This window comes from Falco punctatus, assembly GCF_963210335.1.
Source record: "Falco punctatus genome assembly, chromosome: 11".
In the NCBI taxonomy this organism is placed as follows: Eukaryota; Metazoa; Chordata; class Aves; order Falconiformes; family Falconidae; genus Falco; species Falco punctatus.
In genome coordinates, this window is record NC_137591.1 from 12,306,295 (window position 1) to 12,333,206 (window position 26,912).

Consider the following 26,912-nt stretch of genomic DNA (forward strand, 5'->3'; position numbering starts at 1 on the left):
CTACGACTCCACAGCTGGCAGCTCCTTTCCAAAGCCCAGAGCCTGGGGCAGGGGTACAGGTTGCAGCTGGATTCTGGCTCTGATACAGGATGCTGGGTGTGGGATGCTGGGTGCCAGATTTAGGCTGTGGGGTGGGGTGTGAGGCCAAGTGCAGCCGGGAACGAGGGTGCTAGTGAGCAACCTGGCTCCCAGTGCTGAGCTGCCATGCATGGGTGCTGGGACGGTGTGGGAGGACGTAAGCACCCACTAGTTTCACTGCTGCCTTCCCCTTCCTGCTGCGGGTGCCCGAAACGAAAGCAGAGTCAGCGCGTGAGCATGCTGACACCACCTTCCATCCTGCAGCCCTGTGCCCTGGTGACTCTGCAGCGGTGGGGCCTGCAGTAGCTGACCCTGGGGCACCCACTCCATCGCTGCCCCAACCTCCACTCGGTCTCTTCTGAGGATTTCCTTAACCAGGTAGCAACCAGCAGGGACAACAGGATCTGTGAAGAGACAGGTAAAGGATGCTCCCCAAGTCGGCTGGAGCACCGAGGGGTCAGCCCTGGGATGGGGTGGAGGGCTGTGGAGGCAGAAAAAACCAGAGAGCACCCAGTGGGATGTGGGAAGGGCTGTGCTGTTGGTGCACTTAGGGCGCTGGGCTGTGGGGTGCAACTGCCCCACTGCACCCCTGCCATGTTCCCCACAGCCAGCCTGAGGCCCGGGTGTGCAGCGCACCCTGGGAGCTGGGAGGGATCCAGGGGGCAGCTTGCAGGGCAGGGTGCCGGGGTGCAGGCAACTGTCCCGGCATGTGGGAAGCCCAGCAGGCAGAGGATGGGAGGGAAGGCAGGCCTCGGCGAGGGGCCAGGCCAGGGGCGGCCCCCGTCGCACCCGTCATGCATTACTGGAAACATCTGGCCAGGGCTGTGGGGGCGTGTGCTGGCTGCACATGCATGTGAACACATGCACGTGAGTTCAGGAGTGCGCACATGCACATATGTATTTATGGGCATGTATATATCAGTATGTGCATCCATGTACATGTACAGTCATGTTCACATGTGCATGTGTACCCATACATGTCCACACACACATGCACAGGCATTGAGGTTTGCATATGCAAGTAGATGCCCACACACACATGTATGCCTATAGACACTGACATGTACCTTTCCATGTGTACACACATGTACACACCCCCCTAAATACATAGGTATACATGTACAGACTTGCATGTATACACATGTCTATACATGTGGCAGCAATCACACTTGCTGCAGCATGCACATGCATGGACTCACACATGTGCAACAGACACATGCACACACACACATGCACACATGTACAACAGTCACACTAACCACATGCATCCTTGCTGGAGCCTGAGGGTTCATCGTGGTGCTGTGCCCTGGCAGAGTGACTCTGTGCAGGTGTTCCTCTGTGTGTGCTTGTAGGTGTGAAAACATGTATGTGTGGATGCACATATGCCCTGTATGAGCCTCTTTGTGACCGTATGTCCCATATATAAGCTTCTGTGTGACCGCATGTCCCATATATGTCCACATGTGCCACGTGCCTTTGCAAGCCTGCGTATGCCCCTGGGTGTCCGTGTGCCTGTGGGCTGCATGTGGGCTGCGAGTGTCCAAGTGTGTCAAGTGCTTAGTGTGCCCGTGTGTGCCCATGTGTGCCGATGCACGCCCATGCATGCAGCGTGCCGGTGTGTGCCCATATGTGCCCGTCTGTGCCATTAGGTACCTGCGTTCCCACGCCTGTGCGTGGGCACCATATGTACCCCGTGTGCCCCCAGTGTGCCGTGTGCGCTCTCACGCCCCGCGGGTGCCCGCGCTGCCGGCGGTGCCCGCGCCCCCGGTGCGGGTGCGGATGCCGGAGCGGGGCGCTGGGGAGCGCGGCGCGGCGCGGGGGGCGGAGCGCGGCGGCGGGGGCGAGAGGCGGCGCCAGCCCCCACCGACCTCCAAACTTTCATTAACTCGGCAGCACCGGCGGCGTCGGCGGCTCCGGGCCTGGTACAGCATCGGCACCGGCACCAGTACCGGGCCGGGCGCAGCGTGGCGGTGCTCCCGTGGGCCCACCTGGCGCGGCGGGAGGGGCCGGGCGGCGGCATGGACACGGTAAGGGGCGCGCATCTCTGCCGGCACCGGGTGCCCGGTCGGGCCGGCAGCCGCGGGAGTACCGGGGATGGGGGCAGCTGCCGGGGAGGGGAGGGGAGGAGAGGAGAGGGGAGGGGACGGCGGCCGCGAGTGGCTCCGGAGCGGCGGGGACGGGGACATCGGGAGCGGCACCGGCAGCGCCACTGTGAGCAGCACCGGGCGCGGCCACCCGCCGGGACGGTGGCGGGAGCGGGATGCGGAGCGGTCCCGCATCTGTTGCTTTCCCGGCGCAGCGGCGCGGTACCGGCGGAGCGCAGGGGCGCGGCGCGCAGAGCAGGGCTGCCTGCCACTGCAGCTGACCCGGGGGGCCGCGGGGACCGGGGCGGCCCGGCCCGGTGGCGGGGCGGGGGGGCTGGCGGTAATTTTCCACGGGCATGTGCCGGGGCGGGGCGGCGGAGCAGCCACCACGTGGCGGCTGATGTAACCGGGCCCCCCCCCCGCCGTGCTGCACCGGGCGGCGGCGGCGGGGGGATGCCGGGCGGCGGGCGAGTGGCGGCGGGCGCTGCCCGGGGGGGCTGCCGCCGGTGCCGCCGCCGGGGATGGGGGGGTGGGGGGAGCAGGGCGGCGGCAGGGCGGCCCGCTACCCGCCTCCCGCGGGTACCGGGGAGACCTGACTGCGGCGGGCCCGGCGGATGCTGGCGGAGGAAATGGCCTCGCAGGTGGCAATGGCTGCGCCGGTGGCCCGGGGCACCCGCCGGGCGGGAAGGGACCGGGGTGGGGGAGCTGTATCTTGCGACCCGGCATCCGCAGCCTTCCCCTGGGTGCTTTGGGCTGCCTCTCCCGCCGAGGTGTGACACCTCAGCCAGGAGCCCCCGCGGGTGTCCAGGTGTTCCCACTTCCACGGTGCATCCGTCCTGTCTCTAGGTCAGCCGCCCTGCCCTCCGAGGTGTCACGGCATTCCGCAGCTCTGAGAGAGCCGCCCCGCAGCGCCAGTGCTTTGCATCCCCATCCCTGCCTGGCTTTCTCAGGGGATGCTGCAGCCTCAGGCATCCATGCATCCATCCCGTTGCTGCCCTGCATCTGGCTGGGCGCTTGCCTCCTTGTCAGGCTGGGAGCTGAAGCCAGCAGCATCTATGCAGGCACACAGCTTTATCAGCGCCTGGCAGACCCCGGGGGGAGCGGTGGGCTGTCCACTTGGGCGCTCTGCCTTCCCAGGACACAGGGTGAAGCCCTGGGCTGAATTCAGGGCTGCAGGGTGGGCATAGCCGGTGATAGGTGTGTGGTGGGGAGGAGGTCTGGCCGCTGGCTCTACGCTTCCCACTCTGAGAGGTCCCTGTGCCATGTGAGCAGCCAGCCTTGTGGTAGTGATGACATCTCGGCTCCCCCTGGAAATGCAGCTGCTTCTGGGGAGGGCTTTGGCTGTGGGACGCGGTATCTGCTGACAGCAGCCTGCCTACGCTGGAGGGGCTGTGGCCAGGGCTGGGGGCTCACCCCGCATCCCCTGGCCTCCTGCCCTTTATCTCCACTGCCCATGCTCCCTCTCCAGGGTTTAAGGGCCTCGTGCCCCTCTGGTGATCACTCTAGACCCATGGCAGCCTGGGGATAGGCCCTGGGGTGCTCGACTGCAGGTGGTGGGGGTCGGGGACTCTTGGTGGGGGTTGGGGATCCCTCCCCAGCCAGCAAGGACACCAAGTGCTAGTGTGAGATCTGCAAACATTGATGCTGTTGCACGGACAATCAAACTGGTCTTTGGCAAGAGTGGCTGTCCCTCCTGGTGAGGTCAGGCCCCCGGTGCTCCCTGAGGCTTTCAGCAGCCCCAGGCTGGGGCAGGGGTAGGGGCAGGGAAGGCAGCTGCCCGCGCCTGCACCCTGTCCAGTAGCACCTGGTGCCCGGCAGAGCCCAGCAGCTCAGCCCCCCTGCGCCGCACGTGCATGAGATGCACCGGGGCAGAAGGCAATCGTTTCCCATCTGTGTCCTGTGCGGCAGCTGAGCCCTGCGCTGGCCCCGCTCAGCGCCCAGTCCCGGCGCTGCAGTGTGTTGCAGCCACTTCAGCTCCAGCTCTCGCTGGGGCAGAGCTTGGGCCCTGCTCCTGCCCACAGCCCCTTGTTGCCCACCTGCCGGGAGGCTGGCAGCCAGCTGCTTGCAAGGTCGTCTGTCTACACCCGGTAAATCTTTAACTGCTTCTTGGGAAACACCTGGGAGCCGCCGCTCATGTGAGTGCCAGGGGGTTCGTGTGAGTGCCAGGGGTTCGGAGACACTTGGAGTGGGTGGGTGGGAGAGACCACGCTGCCAGCCCACCCAGCCCCAGACCCTGCATCCGCTGCCAGCCCCGCTCCCGTGTGCCCTGCGGGCAGGTATGGGGGCCTGTCACTGCTTCCTGGTGGGAGGGGGAGGCCTGGGGCGGGGATGTGCCCACCCTACCAGTCACGGCTCTCTTGGTGTCTCTCCCCTCTGCCCAGCTTGCTCTGACAGTGGATTGAAGCGCACTGGTGCTGGTGCCGCAGCCAGCGTGACGGAGAGCGGGCAGGCGAGGGACCCTGCGGTGGGCAGCCGCCGCCACACTCCAGCCTCCAGGGATGGCCGATAAGTGCAGCGAGGGGCTGCTGGTAAGTGCTGGGCTGTGGGGAGTGGGCTGGCATGGGCCACTGCCTTGGGGACCCGGAGCACCCAGTGTAGGGGGCAGGACACTGGGACTCCTGTAAGGCTTGGTGCCCCCTGGGACCCCCAGCTGAGGTTGTGCCACCCTGATGCTCCCGCAGCACTACGACCAGCCTTGTGCCTGCAAGGCTCCCTGGGCGTGGTATCTCGCTGTACCTGGGGATGCTATCGCCCGTCTCAGGCACGCTGCCCAGCCTTATCACCTGCCCCAGCTCTCTGGGCGGGCGGCAAAGGTGGGAAAGCCCCAGCTGGGTGGCTCCTCTGCCTGCTCTCAGCATAGGGCATAGGCACCCCTCTGTGCTGGGTGCCCCCAGAGGGCTACAGTGTGGGGCTGCTTCCCCTTTGCCTCCACCCGGCAGGCTGTCCTGGACGGGGCTGGTAGGATGGTGTACGGGCAGAGCCAGGTTTTTCCAGGCACTAGTGTGATGCCCAACCCCTCTGTACTTGCAGGCGGTGTGCTGCAGGCTGCTGTGCGCTGCTCTGCGCTCATCAGTGGCAGGAATGGCTTCAGTGCGCCGGGTGGATGTGGGATGCGCTTGGCATGTGTCCGTGTTGGAGGGCTGCAATGGCCCCGTGCTTGTGGCAGCTCTGCTGTGCAAGTGTTTGGTGCTTGGGAGCCCTTGAGCTCAGGTTCCTGTGCTGGGCTGCTGTGCTGTGTTGGGCAGGTGAGCCCAGGCTGGGCTTGGCTCTTCCCTTTTTCCCAGTGGATGGGAGCTGAACCATCCGGGCCAACACAATTGTCGGGCCTCCCCTTCCCCAGGGGCTTCCTGAAATAGCTGCACGCTCCAGCCAGAGGGCTGGGAGCCAGGACTTCCCTGGGAAGCCAAGAGCCAGAGGAGCAGTGTCCTCCAGCAGGCGCTTCCAGCACACTTGCGTGCGCGTGGCTCCTTCATTTGCGTGTCCCAGCATGGCCCTGCTGGCTGTGCCTGCAGCAGGGAGCCCAGCACCCATCCTGCCTGCAACGGGCAGTGTGGAGGGTGAAGGTGGCCAGTAGAAGAGCTCTGAAGGCAGTTTTCTACAGAAGTCCTTGGCTGGGAATAGGGAGGTGCTGAGGATGTGTCCGGGCTTGATCAGGGATCTGTTATGGGGATGTGCTCCTGCATGTGTGGGGTGCTTGCCATGGCTCTGTGTGGCTGTTGTGTTCTTGACCTGGTTGGAGCAGCTGGCGTTGCACTGGGGCGAGGGCTGAGCCTGGCACCTGCAGCAGGGAGCCAGCCATGGGAGTGCCCACCTGCTGCCGGTCAATCTTTAACCTGCTTCTTGGAAGTACCTGACCAGCCCACCCCAGGGCCAGGGCACGCAGACAGGTGGGAATGGGCAGGGGACCACAGGGTCTGGCACATGCTATGCTGGCCACCCTGGCTTGCAGCCCAGTGCTTCACTATTTGCAGGGTGCAAGGACACCCCTGCACAGGGCATGGGGGATGCTGGTGTGGGGGCTGTGGGGGAAGGCAGAGGTCCCTGTGAGAGCATCCCTGCTCCTGGAGCATCCTCATTCCTGGAGCATCCCTGCACCATAAGAAAGCCTTGGCAGGAGCTGTGGCGGGACAGGCACTAGCTGCTGAGCTGCCTGGGTCAGTGAGGAAGGGAGGTTATCTCCCTGGCCTGCCTCCAGGGCTCTGCCAGTCACCTGGTAAAGTGCAGTTCCTGCCTGTCCTCTCATCCCTGTCTGCAGGTACAGCTCCCGCCACCGCTGCCCCCAGCCCAGTTGGGCTCCCGCAATGCAACCCCTGCCCAGGGATGTGTGTGCAACGCCTGGGGCCGCGGTGGGACTCAGGGTGCCTGCTGTGCCCTGCCTGGGGAAGGACAGGGTTTGATGGAGGCAGCAGCTGGGTGATGTGCAGCTGTGCCTCAGTTTCCCCACCTGTGGGCTGGGGCCTGCTCTTTCCCATTGGTTTGGGTGTGACAAGGGTGCTGTGTCTTGCTTTTGCAAGCTCTGCGTTTTGTTGATGGCTCTGGGAAGCTCTGCATGCTCACTCCAAAACAACAGGCAGAAGGGTGGGCAGTGCCCCCCTACCACTCCCAAGCCCTGCAGATGCCCTGTCAGTGGGCGGCCAACGGGGTGCAGGGCAGCTCCAGGGGCTGGGTCAGTTCCTGTGTGACCAGGCAGGAGGGTCCCCGTGGCGCCACAGAGGAGTGGGAAGGGTCAGACAGCCTCTCTGTCCCTGGCCTTTAAGAACATTTTGTTTTGTTCTCCTCAGGGCACTTTGTTCAGGCTCCAGCAGTACCCGTGGCTCCTGACTCCCGGGCTGCCTTGCTGGCACGGTCGGGCAGCCTTTGGCCACGGGGCACCCCGCTCAGGTGGGCTCCTGCCATCGCCCCAGCCCACCCTGGGCAGACAATGGGGAGCCACTGCCACCGCACTGCTGGGGATTAAGGGCTGGGAAGGTGGGGGGCCCCTGCCTGTCCCAGACACCCCCAGCAGCGTGGTGCCACTGGCCAGTGGCTGCGGGCAGGGGAGCCAGTGGAGCTGCAGAAGTGGTTCTTGGCTCCAGGAGCCCTTCCTGGAATACCAAGGGGCAGTGATGGGGAGGGGGGGAGGCAGCACAGGATTTTTCTGCCTGAATGCCCTGGGAGAATCATGTCTGCCCCGGGAGAAAGGGGCTGGAGAACGGCAGCCCTGGCGGAAGCACCTGGCTGGGGGATGGTCCCTGGGCATCACCCCTGCCCCAGGCACCCTACAGCCCTGCTCGGGGACAGGATGACAGGGGCTGGAAGACCCACAGCCACCCTCAATACACCTATCGCCTCTGCATCTCAGCCCCAGCACTGCCAGCCAGTTGGTGTGGGACTGGGATGCCAGGGGAGGTGAGGGTCCTGCTGTGGGCCCTTCATTAGCAGCAGTGTGTGCCCGTAGGGCTGGCAGTGACCTCTGCCTGCCTTCTGGCCAGGCTGCCAGTGGAGCAGCACTGTGCTCCCGTGGGCTGGCACAGGGCCTGGCATCCCTGGGATGGGACGGTGGGTCCCGTGGTGCTGTGCTCAGGCTGCTGCTAGGGGCACGGGGAGGGGGGCACTGTGCCTGGGGCAAGACATCGTGGTAGTGACATGCAGGTGGCCCAGGCAAAGTGATGTGGTCAAACTGGGCATAGAGGGTTGCTTGTGTGGGCACCTTGCAGAGTGTTGGGGCACAGAAGGTGCCTGGCCGCATGTTGGGCAGGACAGGTGGCTGAGCTGGCTGGGCAGGGCTGGAGTCACTGGCTGGCACAGCGTGGGGTGGCTCTGGCCTTGCACATGTCCCAGGGGGGTCATGCTTGGATACTGCCATCCCATGGATAGGGCATGTCCCAAGCTACTGGGTGGCCAGTGCAGGAGGGGACAGGGACAAGCACTAGGTGCTGGTGCACGAGGGGCCAAGCACCCGCCTGCACACGTGTGCTGTTCATGTGCATGCCTGCGGCCATTGCTGCCCAGACCCCAGATGGTCGCCCGAAAGCGCCGTCCTGTCCCTCCGCCCTTGGCGCACCATCACGCCTCGCTGGCGCCTTGGCCACGCTCCCCAGCCGGGGCACAGGGCTGGGAGCAGCTGGGGCACCCCGAGCCTGGCTGAGGGGCACCCTGCGCCTGCCATCCTGTGGGACGCAGCACCCCGCTGGGGTCCCACCCCTCCCTAGCAAGGGGGCGAGCAGGGAGGCTGCGGAGTGCCCGGGTGGCAGGGGGGTCATGGCACAGCCCTCCTGCCAGCCAGATGGTCCCCCGTGGGGCAGTGACCTTTCAAGGGTTGCCATGGAGACCCCATGATGTCGCCAGTGGTATGACGTCAGAGTAGTGTGGCACCAGGCTGGGGATGTGTCAGCAGGCAGGCTTGTCCCCATGCCCCCATCCGCCAGCGGGGCCATGCCTGGTCCTCACAGCCCTCAGGTGCCCAGGGTTGGGGTCAGGTGTGTGAGGCTGGGGACACTGGGGTATGGAACGGCAGGCTCCAAGGGGACGTGGCCCCCTGCCACGCTCCAAACACAGGTCCTGGCCCTGGCCAGACGGGCAGCAGTGCCCGCAGGGAGGGCAGCGCTGCCCGCTGAAGCATGCGGGGCTGTGAGCAGCTGGACCCTGCTAATGAGGCCTCATTAAGCATGACAGGGCTCAGCCCGCTGTGCAGCTTGCCCTGCCTGAGCCTGCCAGGGCAGGCACCTGGCTCACGAGGGCACGGCTCGTGGGGGGGGGAAACTGAGGCATAAGGGTCCCTGGGCAGGCAGGGGTGGTGCTGGGGCAGGCAGCGTGGTGGGGTGCCGGTGCTGCGGCGGCGTGGCCGGCGAGGGGCTGAGCCTGGCTGGGAGGCAAGTGGGGAGCAGTGCCAAGCACTGGAGGCAGCGAGTGGGGGGAGGCAGGCGGGCGGCTGCTGCACCAGAGCCCAAGGTGCCAATGAAGCTAGGGACTCGCCGAGCTGGCCAGCCTGTCCCCCTGGATGGTGGCTGTGGGCAGCCGGGCCCCCTCTGGCCCCCTCAGCAGGTCAGTGGGGAGCTGAGAGCAGGGTCTCAGTCTGGGGGGCAGAGTGGGGGGTCAGGGTGGGTGGCGGCCACGCCAGCGCTGTCACCCCCCTACCGTGGCTTTCCAAGCCCCTTTGTGCCAGCTCCGGGGTGATGGGCCTGCAGGGCAGAGCCACAGCTGCAGCTTTGTGCTGTGGGATGCTGGAGAGGCACCCTGAAGCCCCACAGCCAGGGATGTGGGGTGCTCCAGGGGATGGAGGGCACAGTGTGGCACCAACCCCCTCCATGGCCTCGGCTGCGTTGGTTGCCGGACGGTTGTGTGTTCATTAACTCTGGAACCTACTGATTGCAAGAGAGGTGCACAGCACCCCTTTGCCTTGCTCAGTGCTGCAGGGGCAGAGGCTAGCAAAGATCCTCCCCCCCTCCCCATTTCATGGGCATCGGTCAGAGTTTGCCCTGTCCTCCCATGGCACCCCAGGGATGGGATGGTGCTGCTGCAGATGGCTGGCAGAGCACACTCAGGGCTGTTGGTGGGGCTGGGCAGCCTCCCTGCGTTGCAGGGTGGTCGGGACTGTGTTGCACTGCTGAGGGGTCCTGGGATCTGGACATCCCCCTCAGCACTGTGTCACCCTGCCCCTGGGAGTGCCCCCATGCTGTACCTCTGCTGCACCGGGGCAGGGGCGAACACAGGGCTGGGCACCGCAGAGAGAGGGCAGGGATAGCTCGGATGTGCCGGTGGGGCTGGCAGAGCCGGGACGGGCAAGCTGGCAGGTCACGGCAGGCTCTGGTGCAGGGCTGGTGCTTGTGGGCTCATTATCCCATGTGCCAGGGACAAGGAGTGCAGGACCTGATTATAGTCCCCCTCCCCAGCACCCAGAATCTGTGGACAGCCAGCGAGTGTCCCCAGGACACCCCAGTCCATGTCACTCCATCCCTGGGGACCCCTGTCCCAGGCTGGGGTTCCCCTACCCCAGGCATCTGGCACCCCAGTTCCCTGCCCTGGCAGAGCTGCTATTTTGGCAAACAATGTAATTAGCATCTATTTGTATCTTCCGTCCCTGCTTTGCCCAGCCGTGACTTCATTGCCATGGATGTGGCAAAGAGCAATGACATCAGGCTGATGACATCAGGGCTGACTGGTACCCTGCATTGGCATTGCAGGAGCAGCCCTGGCACCCAGTTAGGAGGCTGGGGAAGGAACTGGGGGTCTCTCACTGGTTCGAGGGGGGGCTGGATAAGGCTGATACCCGATGGAGTGCTTCTGCTGGGCTTAAATACCTCTGTGGGGGCAGTCTGAGTGGAGGGAAGAAGAGGGGGGCACCATGCTGGAGATGCCTCCCGTGGGGACATCCCCTCCCCGCATCAGCTCTGCCACTGCCATGAGCTTCCCAGCCATAAATCAGGGCCCTTTCGGGTAGTGGGGGGCATCCGGGCACCCCAGCCAAGCTGTCATTGTGAGAGGCAATGCTGCTTAGCATGAGAAAGGCTCCGGTGCCAGGCAGTGTGATGGATGATGCCTGCTTTGCTTTGCTGGGCTGGGGAAGCTTTGGCCATATGGGGAGGGGGGTCCCTGGGGAAAGGGGAGAAAGGATGCCCTGGGCACCCTGAACATCTCCAAAGGTGGGTGCGGGACATCTCCAAAGGGGATGTTTGGGGTGCCCGGAACATCCTTCTTCCTCCCCCCACGCCGCCTCCCGCTATATTTTCACTCAAGCCAGGCATCTTTTGGAGCTGCACGGGAGTATGTGCATGGAAAATGCAGGGTCTGGGAGCAGGACCGCCCTTTCCAGGGGCTTGCATCTGTGCTGGGGGGCAGCTCGCCCTTTGCAGCCCAGCTCTGTCCCATCCCCACAGCAGGGAGGGATGTTGTCTCATCTTCCTGGACACCTGGGTTCTCGGCGTGCGTCCCCCTCTTTTACCAAGTGGGGTTGGGAGGACAGTTAATGTCTGTAAAGGACAGGCTGACCTTCCCAGATTTGGGGAGAGGAGGGGTGGTAGCAAGCTGATGGGTGAGCCTGCAAGTGTTTGCGCACGTGTGCATGCTTGTGCACGCATGGGCACACGTGGCTGCCCCCTTATTGGGGACAAGTGCGGCAAAGCCCAGCACTGTAGGAAAGGTGGGGGGGGGGAGGGGGGGGCACAGAGGCCTGGTGCTCTCGTTGCACTGGTGCCAAGCAGCTCAAGGCTGGTGTGCCCCATTGCATGGGGGTGAAGCCATGCCAGGGTCACCCGAGCAGAGGGTTAGCCCTCTGGCTTTAGGACAGGGATGAGGTCCTCTGTGGGCATCGGGGCTCCAGACTGACCCAGCGCCATGCACTGTGGCTTCCCCCCTCGACCAGACCCTTTGTCAGGGAGGCTGGAACATTGCCCCCTCTCCTGCTGGCCGTGCAGCTCATTAGGAGCCTCGTTAGTGCGAGCAGCTTAATCAGAGGCTTCTCGATCGGATCAGCCTCATCGAGCGGGCAGTGTGCCCTAGTGTGGGGACAGTGCTAGTGTCCTGCCCCCCAACCCAGGGTACCCCCTCGGTCCCACTCCCACTCAGCACCCCACAGGAGACTCCCCCAGCACCCAGGGCTGCTGTGAGCTCATTTCTGACAGTCTTTGCCCACAGGCTGTGGCGTGGCCACCCTGGTACCCTGACTGGGCATGGCCAGCATGTCTTCCCTATTGCCCTGCCCAAAGCGCCCAGTGATCTGACACCCCACCCCCCCCATCGCCCCTCTCCCCAGCCCTGCACCCCAGCAGCCCCCCCGTGGCCCCCGGCGCGTGCAGGCCCCGCTTGTAGCAGATGGCTTTGTTTGGCAGCGCAGTGCCGGAGTCGCCGGGCATCACGTCCCGGCTGTGCCGGCCCTAATCGAATGATACGGTTAGGTGCACCGTGCCTGCTGCCTGCACCCCGCCGGCGTGAGCAGATCCAAAGCGACGGCTCCCATTTGTGGCCCGCTCGCTGACGGCATCAGCCATCGTGGGGGGCACATGGCAGGGATGCAGCGGGGGGAGCAGCGTGAGTGGGCATGGGTGTGGGCATGGGGTGTCCATGGTGGTGGAGAGACTGTCACTGTGGAGCTCCAGTGTGCTCCTAGGGCTGCCGGCACCCCGTGCTGCTCCCGTAGGGTCACGGACTGACCGGCACTCTCATCCTGTGTACCTATCACCTGGCCTTGGGTGGAGAAGGCAGGGTTTGGGGTACCTGCAGCACCCCAGAAATGCCATCTGCCCTCAGCCCAACCTGCCAGAGCTCTGTAGCATCTGGGCAAAACATTAGCATGAGCCCAGGGCCATGCTGGGATGGAGCCATGGGGTGATGGGTGCCATCTCTGCTGGGGGTGATGGGTGCTTATCCCTGTTGTTGTTGTTGGCTCCGGTGTGAGCTCGCATTGTGTGGCAGCCTGCACAAAGCGCCCTTTCTTGCCCCTGTCTGACCCCCTCCCCCCAGGTCCCCTGCAGTGAGGGATGGCTGGGCACCGGGGCTGTCCCACTTAGGGGACTCAGTTGCATGGGACCCCCTGCCCTGGTGCTGCCCTGAGTACGGTGCCCTCACTGGTGACTGAGCTGGCAGCAGGACCCCAGGGGCAGTAGGGTGCCTTTCCCAGGAGGCACCCAGCCCCCCGCCTGCTCTGGTCACTGCACCCCACTACCCATTGAGGGGGGGGCCCTGCTTCACCCCGGGGGTCCCACCATTTTCGCCCAGCCGTGGTCAGCGGCCACCCAGCGGGACCTCTCTTGCTGGGCGCAGGGAGGAGGGGGCACGGGAACAGAGGCCCCTTTGTGCTCAGGCGCCCGGACCTGCTTTGTATGAGTTGCAGGCTCTTCCTTCGCTGCAGCCGGGCTCTGGGCAGAGCTATTCATCGGGGGGGGCGCTGCCACCGCTGCCCTCCCCCTCCTTGGCACTGCCTGTGCGTGGTGGGATGGGGGGGGACACTGGCATGAGGGAGGGATGGGGAAGGATGCTGGGGACCACCCGGCCCCGCTTGGCGGCCGTCGCCCCTCCGATGGGGCCGGCAGGGGCGTTCCTGGTTGACACACCCCACGGCATCTCTCCACAGAATGGTGCTGTGCCCGGGGAGCGGGGCAAGCTGGACAAGAGCGTCAAGCGTGGCAACTGGGGCAACCAGATCGAGTTTGTGCTGACCAGCGTGGGCTACGCCGTGGGGCTGGGCAACGTCTGGCGCTTCCCGTACCTCTGCTACCGGAATGGGGGAGGTGGGTGTCGGGGGAATGGGATGCCTCAGGGCAGGGGTGGGGGTGAGTGCTCCAGCCCTGTGCAGTGCTTGCCAGCCCCAGGCTTGTGGGGTGATGCAGGGCATGGGGAGCACAGCTGTGCCCAGGGCCATTGCCCACTCACCCTCTGGTTGCTGCCTGCCAGGTGCCTTCATGTTCCCCTACTTCATCATGCTGGTGTTTTGCGGCATCCCCCTCTTCTTCATGGAGCTCTCCTTTGGGCAGTTCGCCAGCCAGGGCTGTCTTGGCGTCTGGAGGGTCAGCCCCATGTTCAAAGGTAAGGAGCTGCCTGTCCCCACCAGCAGACACCAACATGGGACACCCGCCAGCACATGGTACAGCCCCTGCACACCCTGTGTGTCCCCTGCACGCACACCTCTGGCACATCACGTGGCCCTGTGCAGGCACCTGCAGCTTGCACAGTCCTCCATATGTGTGCATTGCACATGTATCACTGCCTGTATGGCACAGGGCCCGTGCGCATGCCCACTCCAGGCTGCATTCCCTTGCACACAGCTCGCCTGGCATCCCCCTGCACGCATTACACATGTCCCTTCACACGCAATGCATCTCCTGCGCATACCCAGCCCTGCACTGGCATCCACTGCAGGCATTACACACACATCCCTGCTCAGGCCACACGTGTCTCCAGTGTGTCACTCTTGCAGAGTCCAGTCAGGTCCCCTGAACAGGCTGTGGGCACCCGTGGCCCCTCCGGCTGTGGGCACGCTCCTGTGGTCCTCTCCCTGCGCTATAGGGTGCTGTGCCCACGTGCGTGCTGTCCATGCTCAGAGCTTGCCCTGCCATGGCTGGACTGTGCTGCTGGTGCACCTCCCGGCACATCGGTGTGCTCCCATGCTGCTGGCTGCTCTGGCACATGCCTGCGTGCTGCCTTCTGGGTGATGTGTTCACATCACAGCTGAGTGGGGGCAGCTCATGCACATGCTTCTGTGTGCTCTGCACCATGGTGTGCTCAGCCTAGGGGTGCGTTTCCCCTGTGCTTGTGTCACCTCTGTCACATGCCACCAGGTAGCTGCAGCCCTAAAGTCACCATAGCCAGGAGAGACCCCCACCCAGTGGTTTTCTAGGGCTGCAGACCCCAGGAGTTTGCCTGCAGCCTTGCAGGCCATGCATCCCCTGCGCATTGCCACGTGTCCCAGGGGACCCTCAGCATGACCAGGCTTGCTTGGAGGTGAGGATCCCATGCATAGTGGTCCCCACCCCAGTGCCACAGCCAGGACCCAAGCCACGGAGCGGCTGCAAGGCTGCTGCTGGCAGTGCCGCATGCTGCCTGCCCCTGCTGTGCCAACGCCAGAACCCCCTGTGCTGCGTGCCATGCCCCTGCCGTGCCGCACCATGCCGCTCACCGCTCCCTGGTGCTGTTCCCAGGCGTGGGCTACGGGATGATGGTGGTGTCCACATACATCGGGATCTACTACAACGTGGTGATCTGTATTGCCTTCTACTACTTCTTTGTGTCCATGACGCGCGTGCTGCCCTGGACATACTGCAGCAACGCCTGGAACACGCCCGACTGCGTGGGGGTGCTGGACGGGAACCTCTCCAGCCGCGCCGCCCTCAACCTCACCCGCCTCCTCAACACCACCCAGAAGCGCACCAGCCCCAGCGAGGAGTACTGGAGGTACTGGGGATGGGACGTGGGACAGGTGAGGGGATGGTGGCAGGGTCACGCTGACATCCACTGTCCCCCTCCCCATGCAGGAGGTACGTGCTGGACCTGTCAGATGACATCGGGAACCTGGGCGAGGTGCGGCTGCCCCTGCTGGGCTGCCTCGGCGTCTCCTGGGTCGTGGTCTTCCTCTGCCTCATCAAGGGTGTCAAGTCCTCTGGGAAGGTACCCACGTGCACCCCGCCCCCCGGCTGTGGTGGCCATGACCCTCCCCTATTGGGAACGTCACTCCCACTGTGGACATGGCCCCACCGCTTCTGGGCACAGCCCCTCCTAGCCCGCCGCCCTGTGCATGCTCCCCACTCCCCACTCCGGGGACCCACTCAGGACCATAACCCCTCCCCTGGCCCATAGCCCCTCCCCCGGTCCACAGACACGACCCTTTCAGACCACACCCCTTGTCCCCTCCCCCCGCCCCCCACCACTGAGGTGTCACCCCACAGGTGGTGTACTTCACGGCCACCTTCCCCTACGTGGTGCTCACCATCCTCTTTGTGCGCGGCATCACGCTGGAGGGGGCCCTCACCGGCATCATGTACTACCTGACGCCCCAGTGGGACAAGATCCTCAACGCCAAGGTGAGCGGGGACAGCGGGTGGTGGGTGGCCAGGGAGGAGCAGGGCTGCAGGGCACAGGGCTGACCGCCCCACTGCTGCAGGTGTGGGGTGATGCGGCCTCACAGATCTTCTACTCGCTGGGCTGCGCCTGGGGTGGTCTCATCACCATGGCCTCCTACAACAAGTTCCACAACAACTGCTACCGGTGAGTGCCCTACCACGGCCCGCCGCCCCAGCCCCCTGCTGCCTCTCAGGCCTACAGACAGCCCTGACCCCTCTCCCTGCAGGGACAGCATCATTATCAGCATCACCAACTGTGCCACCAGCGTCTACGCCGGCTTTGTCATATTCTCCATCCTGGGCTTCATGGCCAACCACCTGGGCGTGGATGTCTCCAAGGTGGCTGACCATGGCCCTGGCCTGGCCTTTGTTGCCTACCCTGAAGCCCTCACGTTGCTCCCCATCTCACCCCTCTGGTCCATCCTCTTCTTCTTCATGCTCATCCTCCTGGGGCTGGGTACACAGGTAGGTCGTGGTGGGGCAGCATGGTAGCACCAGTGCGTTGGGATGGGGTGGCATGGTGGGGCCAAGGCGGTGACATCCTGCCCCCTCTGTCCCACGCACAGTTCTGCCTGCTGGAGACACTGGTCACAGCCATCGTGGACGAGGTGGGCAACGAGTGGATCATCCGCAGGAAGACCTTTGTGACGCTGGGGGTGGCTGTGGCAGGCTTCCTGCTGGGCATCCCGCTCACCACGCAGGTAGGTGACCATAGGACTGTGGTGACAGGGTGTGATTGCCATGGCAGCCTTGCTCTGCCGACACCGCCAGCTGTATCCATTGCTGCCATGGTGGTGGTAACACCCAGTGCCTGGTGTTGCCATGCCAACCCTGGCGACAGCATCCAGACTAAGCAATGGTATCTGTATCCGGACTAAGTGTCACCATGCTGACCCTGGCATCGGGTGTTGCCATGCCAACCATGGTGGTGGGATCCGGGCTGTGTGTTGCCATGCCAGCCCTGGCAGCGTGGCTGTGCCGTTGCTCTGCCGATGGCAGCGGTACAGCTGAGGCAGCTGTGTCAATGGGTGCCTCTTGCAGGCGGGCATCTACTGGCTCCTGCTGATGGACAACTACGCCGCCAGCTTCTCCCTGGTCATCATCTCCTGCATCATGTGCGTGGCCATCATGTACATCTACGGTAGGTGCAACTGCCTACGGCCAGTTGGCCACCAGGGCTGCCCCAGCCAACTGGTGGGCTAACTTCTAGCTAGTCATTGTCTTGCTGTGGGGTAACTGGCAAGGCCATTGGCCAGTTGGGCAGCTCTGACCTGGTGGATCCCACCACCTGGGTCTGGAGCTGGTGCTGGGCAGGGGTGGGAGGGGGCTTGGGGTCCCAGCCCAGCAATGCAGGGGCTGATAGTCACTTGTTCCCCCAGGGCACCACAACTACTTCAAGGACATTGAGATGATGCTGGGCTTCCCACCCCCGCTCTTCTTCCAGATCTGCTGGCGCTTCATCTCGCCCGCCATCATCTTTGTGAGCATCGTGACCATGGGGCACAGGGCCATGGGAGAAGGGGGCTGGGAGCCTACCTGGTCACCCCACATACCCACCCTGGGGAGGATGCAGGGGAGCGGCAGGGATGGGGCAGAGCAGGGTGATTGTGGGGGGCACAGAGCAGGCTGGCTGCTCCCCACTGGCTGATCCTGCCTGTCCCTCCCCAGTTCATCCTGGTCTTCACAGTGATCCAGTACCGGCCCATCTCCTACAACGATTACGTCTACCCCACCTGGGCCATCAGCATCGGCTTCCTCATGGCACTCTCCTCCGTCATCTGCATCCCCATCTACGCCATCTACAAAGTGTGCTGCTCCGAGGGGGACACGCTGCTGGAGGTGGGTGGCTAGGGGCTAGACCGCCTTGTTCGTGTCCCACCTGGAGCTGCCTGCAAGGCTGTCCCCAACCCCACCGGAGCTGTCAGCACCCCGCAGCGGCTGTGTGCAGGCAGCATCCATGGGGCACCCCCACCTCTGGGTACCCTGGGAGCTGCTGGCATGTTGGGGCAGGCTGGGGTGGCGGAACATGGTGGGTGCTAACCCTGTCCCCATCCTCTCCCTCTCTCTCTAGCGCTTGAAAAACGCTACCAAGGCAAGCAAGGACTGGGGCCCAGCACTGGTAGAGCACCGCAGCGGGCGCTACGCCCCGGCGTTCAGCCCCTCCACCGAGTCCCATCTGGAGGTGCAGCCCCTGCAGCCAGAGAAGGGTCGGAGCGAGGCAGCGGCTGCCTCCCCCGTGCAGGGCAGCAACGGCTCAGCCCACAGCCAGGACTCCAGACTGTGACCCCCTGCCGTCCCCGCACCCCCTCTAACCCCTCCCGCGCGGTGACACTTTCGCACCTTCCGCTGGCGGAGCCTGGCTCCGGGCTGCACCGGACCGCAGGGGGCTCTCAGCGCCTGACCCCGAGACCCCCCACGTCCTTGCCGGTTAACCCCCCCTGCCCCCCCCGTGGCGTTCGTTAACCCTCATGTTTACGGTAACCTTTGTGCGCGACGCTGGGACAAGAGAGGAGGGGGCACAGCCCCAGGAGGGCCGGGAGCCAGAGGCACTTTGCGGGGGCCCTGCCCCAGGGGGATGCACAGGATGGGGGGCAGGATGCCCCCTGGCTCCCAGCCCCCTCACAGCCAGGCAGTCTGCCCCACCGTGGGGCACAGTCCTGGCCCACCCGTGGGGAGGGCGTGGGTTGGGACCAGGGCTGGGGCATGCCAGGGCTGCCCGTGGCCGCCCCAAGCTGTGTGTGCATAGGGCCGTCGTGGCAGGGTTTGGCACTGCAGGACCCCCAGCCCATGTGGGCACCCACTGTGGCTCAGAGCCTGCAGGGTCCCACGGGTGGCCGTGCCAAGCACCAGGCCAGCAGAGGGAGACGGGGGCAAGCACAGTGTCCGCATGGGCAGCCGGATCCCATGGTACAAGACACGAGCACTTAGAGCACAGGTGTGCGTGCATGTGTGTGTCCCTTACCCATAGATGCGGTATGGGCATGCATGTCACGTACATGGGCACACATGCACGGTACCCCGGGGCTGTGCAAGGTGGTGAGCTGGTGTGCCTCCTCCATGCATCGCTCCACCCCCGCGGCCCCACTGAGGGGCTGTGGGTGCCACCTTGGGGGCCAGGCATTAACCTGCTAAGCTGGGCACAGCCACACGCAGCGTGGGCACAGTTTAGTGCTCCTGCCTGCCCCATGGCAGGGCAGGAGGCTGGGGAGTACTTCCGCCTGGCTTGGGGGGTGATGGGCCAAGGCCACGGTCCAGCTCTCCCCAGCAGCCCCGGCATGGGCAAGGGGGACCTTCCATGGTGCTAAGGGGGAGCAGGATGGACTGCCCCCCTGCCCCCCTGCAGCTGCTGCTAGCAAGAAGTACCAGCGGAGACACGGAGGGCTGCACCAGCCTACTTGCTCCAAGCCATCAGGGGATGCTCTGTCTCCAACCAGTATTAGTGGAGCAGGATGCACTGGCAAAGGCCAGGCAACTTTAAATGTCTTCCAGCTCCAACCAAAGGGCTTGGAGCTCTTGATTCAGGGTGGCCAGGGTGAGACCCTTCCCACTCTGCTGCCCCCCCCTCCCAGCCAGTGCTCTGCACTCCCTATGCCACAGCCCTGAGGCTGACACAGGGACACAGCGCGGCTTGGTACAGTGGCTGGAGGCAGTGGGCACTGAGCCCTGGCAGGATGTTCCAGCTCCCCTGTTCCCGTCCCGAGCCCCCCGCCGTGCCGTGGCGAGGGGCGCAGGTTCCCGCATGGTGCCCGTGCCCTGCCCCACGTGTCACGCCGCTACTCTTCACCTCTAATTGTTAGCAATAACGCACGCGTCCCTGGGCAGCACTGCCTGTGCCAGTGTCTCTCCCGGTGTAGAGTTCTAAAGTATCCTAGATTTTAATGAGATTTATATTCCTGAGGCTGTGTCCCACTGTGCCCTTCTTTGGGGACCCTGGTGGGGGTGCGGGTTGGAGAGTGGGGGACCATGTCCCATGGGTGCAGCCTTTTTCCCCTTGCATGCCCTGCACTGACACTGAGCAGCCAGACTGGGCAAGGGGGAATGCTCCCTTGGACCTACGAAACCAGCTGGAGTTAAGGCATAAGGTGGGGGACAGGGGCCTGTCCCTGCTGGGGGAGAGCATTGTCCCCAGGGACAGGGAGGTGCAGCAAGCATCCGTGGCATGGTGACAGCAGCCAGCTTTGCCCCATGTGTGCCCTGGGCACCTGCGGGGCAGGGATGCCCCAGTGCTGCTCCATGGCTGGGTGAGCTGGAAAGGCTCCAGGGCTGAGCAGGGCAGGGGGGCTTTGCCTCCCAGCCCCCAGTTAGAGCTGGCAGACAGCGTTGCCCCCCAGACCCCTTCCCACTAGATGCTGAAATTGCTCCATCTCATGGTGATTCCCCGCCCCCTCCCCAGCCCTACAAACCCTGCAAACTTTTGAAACTTTTATTAAATACAAAACCCCCGGTCTCTACGACCGAACGCTGCATTCAACGTACGCTGAAAAAAAGGGTCAGACATTCAAATGTACAAAAGTCGCCGGTGCCCCCCACCCTGGCGTGCTGCCCCGCTTGCAACCCCACTGCTGCCGGCCCCCTGCGGGGTGCGGGGTGCCGGGCCTTCCTGTCCCATGGAGGGGCACAGGGCACCTGCCCTGCACGGCCCCGGCCTCTCCTGCCTGCAGTCCCCCTGCCCCAGGCTTGGAGGTGGGGAGCCAGAGAAGGGGGAGACCCCAGTGGCCCCCAAACCGCCTGTGGGGCACCCACTGCTGGAGGGAGCTGTGGGGCAGCGCACCCCCCCATGCCAGCCACCACCAAGAGGGGTTGGGGGGGTTCAAATGAGTCCCACCCTCCCACAAAACGGGGAGGGCAGGTGAGGGCAGCCACCGGCGGGGGCTGCACACGCACACAGCATCTGCCTTTGGGGAGGGGGGACAGAATACGGCTTCCCCCCACCAGCCCTGGGGAAACTGAGGCACAGCGAGGGGCATTCGCTAACCAGAGGTCTCTGTTTGGCAGAGCTGAGGCAGAGCCCGGCTCTAAGCACCAGACTAAAGCAGAGGAAGACAGCGAGCCACGTCTGTGTGCCCAGCAGCACAGGCAGCGCCTGGCCCGGGTGGCAACCTCACCCCGACCCTGCCTGCTCAGGGGGGCCCAGGCTGCTCCCACCCCGGCTGGGGCAGCAGCAGCTCCAGCACTGGTGAAGGGGGAAGCCTGCACCCCGCTTCTCGCAGTGCTGGTGGGGACCCCCCAGCTCTCCCAGAGCAGCGGGATCTCACCCTCCCCACCTGGGGTGCAGGCAGGAGCTGGCATGGGCAGGGGGCTCCTTGCCAGGGCTGGGGCTGCCCCCTCCCTCTGTGCCAGGAGCCGCACGCTGGGCAGCCGGGCTCATCCGCCAACACACTGAGTATGGGGCGGGGGTCCTGCAAACACACTCATGGGGACGGGGAGGGGACAGAGAAATCCTGGGCACCGAGGGCCCGGCTGGGGGGTGGCCGTCTCCAGAAGGCAGCAGAGTAGGCAGAAAACATCCCCAGCCAGTCCTGGCTCTCGAGCCGGGGCAAACACGGTGCCCAGCCAGCCCGGCCACAGAGCCGGCTCCTGGCGGCTCTGCCGGCGGCACAAGCGCTAGCCCCGGGCCAGGCGCGGGGGTGGCCGGCCGATCTCCACCGTGATGTTGGTGTACATGGGCTGGCGCGAGACCTCCACCAGCCGGTACTGCAGCGAGCTGATCCCGTCCCGCTTCATCGTCATTTTGGTGTTCTGGATCTTAGTGAATCTGGTGGAAAGGGGAGCGCGATGAGGTGGGGAGGGGGGTGCTTGCCATGGTGCCAGCGGTGCTGGACCTCCGTGGGGGTGCGCAGAGTAGGGGAGCTGGTAGCCAGAGGCATCCCAGCGACTGCCTGGCATCCCGGCTGGCCAGGCCCCTGCACTCACTCACCTCTGCGGGTTGGGCTCGTTGTGTTTGTCACGTTCGTGCTTGATCATGCGGTACCTCCCGATGCGGATGTCGGGCCTCGACACCTTCATGCCGTTCAGGGAGATGCTGGGGGGCAGGAGCAGGGGGAATCAGTGTGGGACATTCCCTGGCTCGGAGACCTCCAGGGTCAGCCCCCAGGCCAAATAAACCTGCCCCTTGTTAAACAGGGCCATGCCAAGCCAAGATGAGCAAAGCCAGGTCACGGCGAGGCCGGTGCCATGACTGAGGGCGCTGGGTGCCCCAAGCACCGCTCCCGTCCAGAGGCCTCCAGCTCCAAGGGCCGGCAGCTGCGGCCAGCCCCGTGCTGAGCCCACGCCGACAGCCGTCCCCCCCTCCACAGCCCCTGCCCTTTACATTCTCCAAATGCCGGTGCCGGGCCCTTCCCTCGGGGCCCTCCCCACAAATTAAGGGCTGCCTGAAGCTCTCTCCCAGAGCTCCACATGCTGCTTGTTCCCCACCCTGAGCCCACCTTGCATGGAAATCGCAACCGTGTCACCCCTGCCCATGCGAGGGGCGTTTTGCTCGCCTGGCCGTTACGGGCTGGCTGTGTGCCACCAGCTGTGGCAGTGCCGTGGGGAAACCCGCAGGAGATGAGGTGGCAACTCTCCAGCTCCAGCACCCAACGCACCCAAGGTGGGGTGCCTGCGGGGGGGTTCGCCCCGGTGCTGCACGCAGCTGTGCTGCGGCCTGCCGGCTGCTGGCCGAAATGCCTGTTCGGCTCAGCCGCCATCGAGACGCTTCCAAGTTTAGCATCCTGGCCCTGGCCTGGAGCGGAGCCCGCAGGCACACCGCCCCGGCACAGCTCCTACCACCGCCCGAGGGGGCCGGGCCCCACCATGCTGTGGAGGGGGCTCAGCCATGAGGAGAGCATGTGGGTGCCCCACGGCCCCGTGAAGGTCACCAGCCCTGGAGGCAGAGGGTAATTAAATCCCTCCTCCAGTGTGGCGTGCGCCATGCACGTCCCTTGCAAAATGGGGAGTCCCGGCGCTGGTGAGGGCGGCAGGTCGGGGCTCAGCGGGGAGCCCCCAGCACACCCCAGCCAGAAAGGGCTGGCAAGGGGTTAGCACCTACCGGTTAAAGATGTCATCGTCCTCTCCTCCCCAGCCCCAGTATTCATTGGGAAAGCCGTTGATCTTCAGGAACTGGGACTTGCTCAGCCCAGAGACGCCTCCGAAGTAGCCAGCGTAGGGCAGCCTGCAGGTTGAATGCAAACAGTTCAGCCCCAGGGACAGGCCAGGATGGGGGTCAGCCCCATGGGGACCTCCAGGGACAAGCACCAGCCCTCCCCCGTGTCACCCTCCCACTCAGGGCTCTGTGCCCTCTTCCCATCCCACGTCCACAATCCCAACCAGCAACCCCATGCCTGTTCCAGGTGAAAACTGAGATTGGTGGCCCCAGTGTCATCCTGGCAAGGCCACCTCAGCCCTGCCGGGGTGGAAACACTGCGGCACCCCAGGGCACACACCTGAACCCAAACTTGTCCATGCCAACGGCAAAGTGCCGCGGCTGCTCGTAGCAGCGATAGAGGTTGCGGTCGTCCATGGGGATGAGGTCCACATCACTGAAAATGAAGCAGTCATACTCCTCATCGTCCTTGAGAGCCTCCAGGAACCCCACGTTGAGCAGCTTGGCCCGGTTGAAGGTGTCCTCACCAAACTGCAGGGCAGAGCTCAGTGATACCCACTAGCCCACCCCAGCCCCACTACCCCGTCGCCCTCGCCCCTCTCACCTGGTTGATGATGTAGATGCCATAAGCCACCTTCTGCCGGCGCAGGATGGGATGCAGGTAGTGCAGCCAGTACTTGAGGTGGTGCTCACGGTGCCGGAAGGGGATGAGGATGGCCACCTTCTGCCGGGGCAGGCAGTCCGGAGGGGTGTACTTGCCACCCTGGCGCACATCGGGGTTCTCCCGCTGCACCCGCTCCATGCTCATGGGAGAGCTGAACTCAATGAGCAGGCGCCCGACTGCAAGAGGGAGGGCAGGATGATGCCCACAGGACAGGACATGGTCAGGGTCATGGTCACCCGCAGCAGAGCAAACAGTGAGGGGGACCTGCAAGGGGGACCGGCACTACCGAGGGCAGAGGACACCCAAAACCTTTCCCAAACAGTGCAGAGAGACTGGGTAAGCTGCTAATAAAACCCAAAACCAGCTATCCTGGTACCAGTTCCAGGCGGGAGTTTCTCCACTGCTCCGCCCCTGGGACCACTGGGAAGCTATGCCTAGAGCCCAGGGGGCAAGGACGCCACCCATGGGCACCCACTTCAGCCCCACACTTGGAGCCAGAGCCCAACTCCCTCCCTATGCTCACCCCACACTTCTCACCTAACCCAGGAGGTGTCTCCTGGCAGGGCTGCAAGGGCTTCTCAGTGGCGGACTGGTTGGCGCTGGGCTTTGCGCTGGGGGACGGGGCTTCAGCACCAGCTGGCCCGTAGCTGGGGACGGTGCTGTTGGGGCGGGAGGAGTTGGAGAAAGGGTGGGCGCGCGAGGCGTTCCTGGCGTTGAAGCGGCTGAAGAAGTCCAGGTGCTGCGCATAGACGTCGAAGTAGAGGATCATGATGATGACGAAGTGGAGCAGGCAGAGCAGCAGCACGGCCTTGCAAATCCTTTCCAGGGTCACCCCCAAGAGCAGCCTGGTCATCTTCCGGGCATGAGCAGGCAGACATGTGCGCTCAGCGGGGCAGGGAGGCGGCTCCAGCCACGGTCCCAATCCTACCGAGACACCCCATGTTCAGGACAGTCCCAGCCTGAGCCCCCAACCCCAGCCTGAACGACACTAGGGCAGTGGAAGCAGCACAGGCCTGATGCAGAGGTGATGGGCTCGCAGGTTAGTATGCCAGAGAGCACTCTGGGGGGGGATGCTGTGCTTGGACCCCTCCTCTGAAGGCACAGCCATAAAGACACAAGATGACCCCAGCCCCACGCAGCAAGTCTCCTCCCTGCTTCCCAAGGCCAAGCCCAGGCCAGATCCACTCCTCATCCCCTCCAGCAGGCGATGGGGATACCCCGACACGTGCCACAGAGAGCCTCTGTGGATGCTGGGCCCTTGGAGAAGGTCACGCTTTCCAAAAACGCAGCCAGACGGGGATGTCCCAAGGGTGCCGTGGGTGTCGCCACCAGCCACCCCTTTTGGAGGCACCCTATTTCCCTGCTCCCCATACCCCACCCCCCCCACCCCCAGTGCTGCCACCCCAGCAGCGGCACGGAAGCGGGGCCGGCAGCAAATGCCTTGCCAGCGGGGCCCTCCTCGGAGCAGCCAGCGTGGCGAGCAGCAGCATGGCAGACACCGAGCCAAGCCGAGTGGGACGTCCCAGCCCCTGGGGTGGGGGTCCCTGCCATGTCCAGGGGGGTCCAGCTTACAGCCAGCAGTGTGGGTCCTCTCTCCTCCTGCTGCTGGTGGCGAGGCCCCGGGACGCTGGGAGCTGCTGGGAGCCAGGGTCCCCTTATCTCCCACATGACACCTGGAGCTGGGCCAGAGCCCTGCTGGGAAGGCAGCCGGGAGAGTCACTGGAGGGCCCCAGCTGAGCCAAACCGTGTCTGGCCCTTCCCAGCCCCGCCACTGTCGGGCTCGGGCCACAGCATGGCTGGGCACTCCAGTTCCTGCCCTGGTCCCTGCCCCAGTCCCCGCTCTCAGGGAAGTTGCTTGGACAAGACAAGGCAAATGCAAGGGACAGGCACAGGGGTTCACAAGGTCTCAGAGACCCAGGGACAGGCCAGTGCCACTGCAGGAATCCTGGGGGGCGTCCCAGCGGCCTGGGAGCCGCGGCAGGACCCCCCAGCCGGAGCGCAGCTAGGACCTGAGGGTGCTGGCAACCAGCCCAGGGCCTGGGGCCAGCCCACCAGCAGCTGCCAGCCCTGGCCAGTGGGGCCCCCCAGGGAGCTGCAGGGCGAGCGGGCAGTGACAGCAGCACGGGCTGGGAGCAGGGATCGGAGCAGAGGTGCGAAGCAGGACCCCCTGCCCAACTCTGCTCCAGCTGCCCTCTCGCAGCCGCAGGGCTGTCCCTGGCAGGCAGCGGGGTGCTGGCAGGAGCCCACTGGCTGGCAGGCAGGGAGGTGCTTGAAAAGGCTCCGAGCCCAGTGCCCCAAATGCGTCCGCCCTCTCTCTCTGTAGGATGTGGAGCGGGGTTCCCGTGGGCAGGGGTCTCCTGGCACATGCCGGCACCCCAACCCTTCATCCAGGTTTTTTCTAGAAAGTCGCCCTCTGGAGAAAAGCCAGCTTTGCCATTATCTCCCAAACCTTCTCACAGTCACAGCGCCCTGTCACCCAGCACAGCCCTTGACACAGGGACCTATCTGCCCCCCCACCAGCGCCTGCCAGAAACCCTCCTCAAAAACCCTCGCAGCAGGCAGCACATGGAGCAGTGGCGTCTGAACAGCCAGGCAGGGAGGTGCTAGGGAGGAATAAGAGCGGGTTGTAGGGACCCTTTAGCAGGGCGGTCCACGAGGCAAGTAGAGAGTGATGCTCAACGGGAACAAAAGCGAAGCACTCCATGAACGGCGGCCACAGGATCTCATGAACATGAGTGGGCTTAAAAACACGCGCTAAGCAGGGGGCTATGAAACATGATGTCATCTGCCCCCATCGCAGCGTCTTTGCAGGGTGCAAGGGGCCGAAAGCAACCCGGGGTTGGGGAGCTGGTCCCCAGGGATTCACCCCGGTGCGGTGTGTGCCATAGGGCTGGTGATGCTTGTTTTGGAGGGGATGCTCCATGGTCCTCCCTATGAGCCCCATCCTTCCCGCAGGACATTCCTGGGCTGGGAGAAGGGAGGTGCAGGGACAACTGATGGCCCCGGTGCCACCAAAGGTGGCCTCCTCCCGGCCATAAAGCAGGGCGAAGGGGTGCATGCAACACCCCCACCCCCCCACCCCACCCCCATTTTTCCCAGTCACCAACACACACACAAACTTATTAAAAAACGAGAAACAACCTCAAAAAGAGGCTTCTTCCAGAGCCGGGGCGGTACCACCCATAAGTGACCGGGATCACATCCCCCGGTGGCATCCCGGGCCTCCCCCACCCGGCCAGGCCTGTCCGCGCCGCTCCACTCACCGCGGCCTCGGGGCTGCCGCGCCGCCCCGGCGCCGGTCAGCGGCCCCCGCCGCCGCTTCCTTCTCCTCCTCTTCCTCCTCTTCCTCCTCCAGCCCCGGCCGCCGGCCCGCGGGCTCCCATGCCCGGGGCTGCGGGGGGCCCTGCCGGCCGGGCCGCCGCACCGCCGAGAGCCGCAGGGAGACGGGGCCGCGCCCGCACGCCGGCTCCGCCCGC

General features: G+C 64.7%; 2 protein-coding genes across 3 annotated transcripts; one reads left to right on the forward strand and one right to left on the reverse strand.

Moving 5' to 3' along the window:
• Positions 1 to 214: 214 nt before the first annotated feature.
• SLC6A9 (solute carrier family 6 member 9) lies at positions 215 to 19,588 on the forward strand. 2 transcript variants are annotated; one of them, XM_080406139.1, is made up of 15 exons: positions 215 to 496; positions 1,972 to 2,105; positions 4,544 to 4,690; positions 13,210 to 13,366; positions 13,530 to 13,661; positions 14,774 to 15,026; positions 15,107 to 15,239; positions 15,518 to 15,652; positions 15,733 to 15,836; positions 15,919 to 16,156; positions 16,258 to 16,392; positions 16,733 to 16,832; positions 17,071 to 17,171; positions 17,360 to 17,530; positions 17,763 to 19,588. In XM_080406139.1, the coding sequence occupies exons 3-15, from the start codon at positions 4,661 to 4,663 to the stop codon at positions 17,973 to 17,975; spliced, it is 1,902 nt and encodes a 633-aa protein (XP_080262265.1). In that variant the 5' UTR covers positions 215 to 496; positions 1,972 to 2,105; positions 4,544 to 4,660; the 3' UTR covers positions 17,976 to 19,588. The 2 variants fall into 2 exon arrangements, with proteins under 2 accessions (XP_080262265.1, XP_080262266.1); XM_080406140.1 differs by lacking the exon at positions 4,544 to 4,690 and having other exon boundaries at positions 218 to 496.
• A 512-nt stretch (positions 19,589 to 20,100) lies between these two features.
• On the reverse strand, positions 20,101 to 26,912 carry B4GALT2 (beta-1,4-galactosyltransferase 2). Its single transcript, XM_080406175.1, has 7 exons — positions 26,700 to 26,912; positions 23,974 to 24,360; positions 23,377 to 23,612; positions 23,113 to 23,303; positions 22,719 to 22,841; positions 21,609 to 21,713; positions 20,101 to 21,446 (listed from the first exon to the last, which is right to left on the reverse strand). The coding sequence occupies exons 2-7, from the start codon at positions 24,287 to 24,289 to the stop codon at positions 21,296 to 21,298; spliced, it is 1,122 nt and encodes a 373-aa protein (XP_080262301.1). The 5' UTR covers positions 24,290 to 24,360; positions 26,700 to 26,912; the 3' UTR covers positions 20,101 to 21,295.

Excerpts from the sequence above, each read along its gene's own strand:
- SLC6A9 (XM_080406139.1), top strand. The coding sequence starts at position 4,661 with ATGGCCGATAAGTGCAGCGAGGGGCTGCTG. Across the intron at positions 13,367-13,529 it reads CTGCTACCGGAATGGGGGAG|GTGCCTTCATGTTCCCCTAC; the intron begins GTGGGTGTCGGG and ends GCTGCCTGCCAG. Across the intron at positions 16,393-16,732 it reads GCATCCCGCTCACCACGCAG|GCGGGCATCTACTGGCTCCT; the intron begins GTAGGTGACCAT and ends TGCCTCTTGCAG.
- B4GALT2 (XM_080406175.1), bottom strand. The coding sequence starts at position 24,289 with ATGACCAGGCTGCTCTTGGGGGTGACCCTGGAAAGGATTTGCAAGGCC. Across the intron at positions 23,613-23,973 it reads GGAGACACCTCCTGGGTTAG|TCGGGCGCCTGCTCATTGAG; the intron begins GTGAGAAGTGTG and ends TCCCTCTTGCAG. Across the intron at positions 22,842-23,112 it reads ATGGACAAGTTTGGGTTCAG|GCTGCCCTACGCTGGCTACT; the intron begins GTGTGTGCCCTG and ends TTCAACCTGCAG.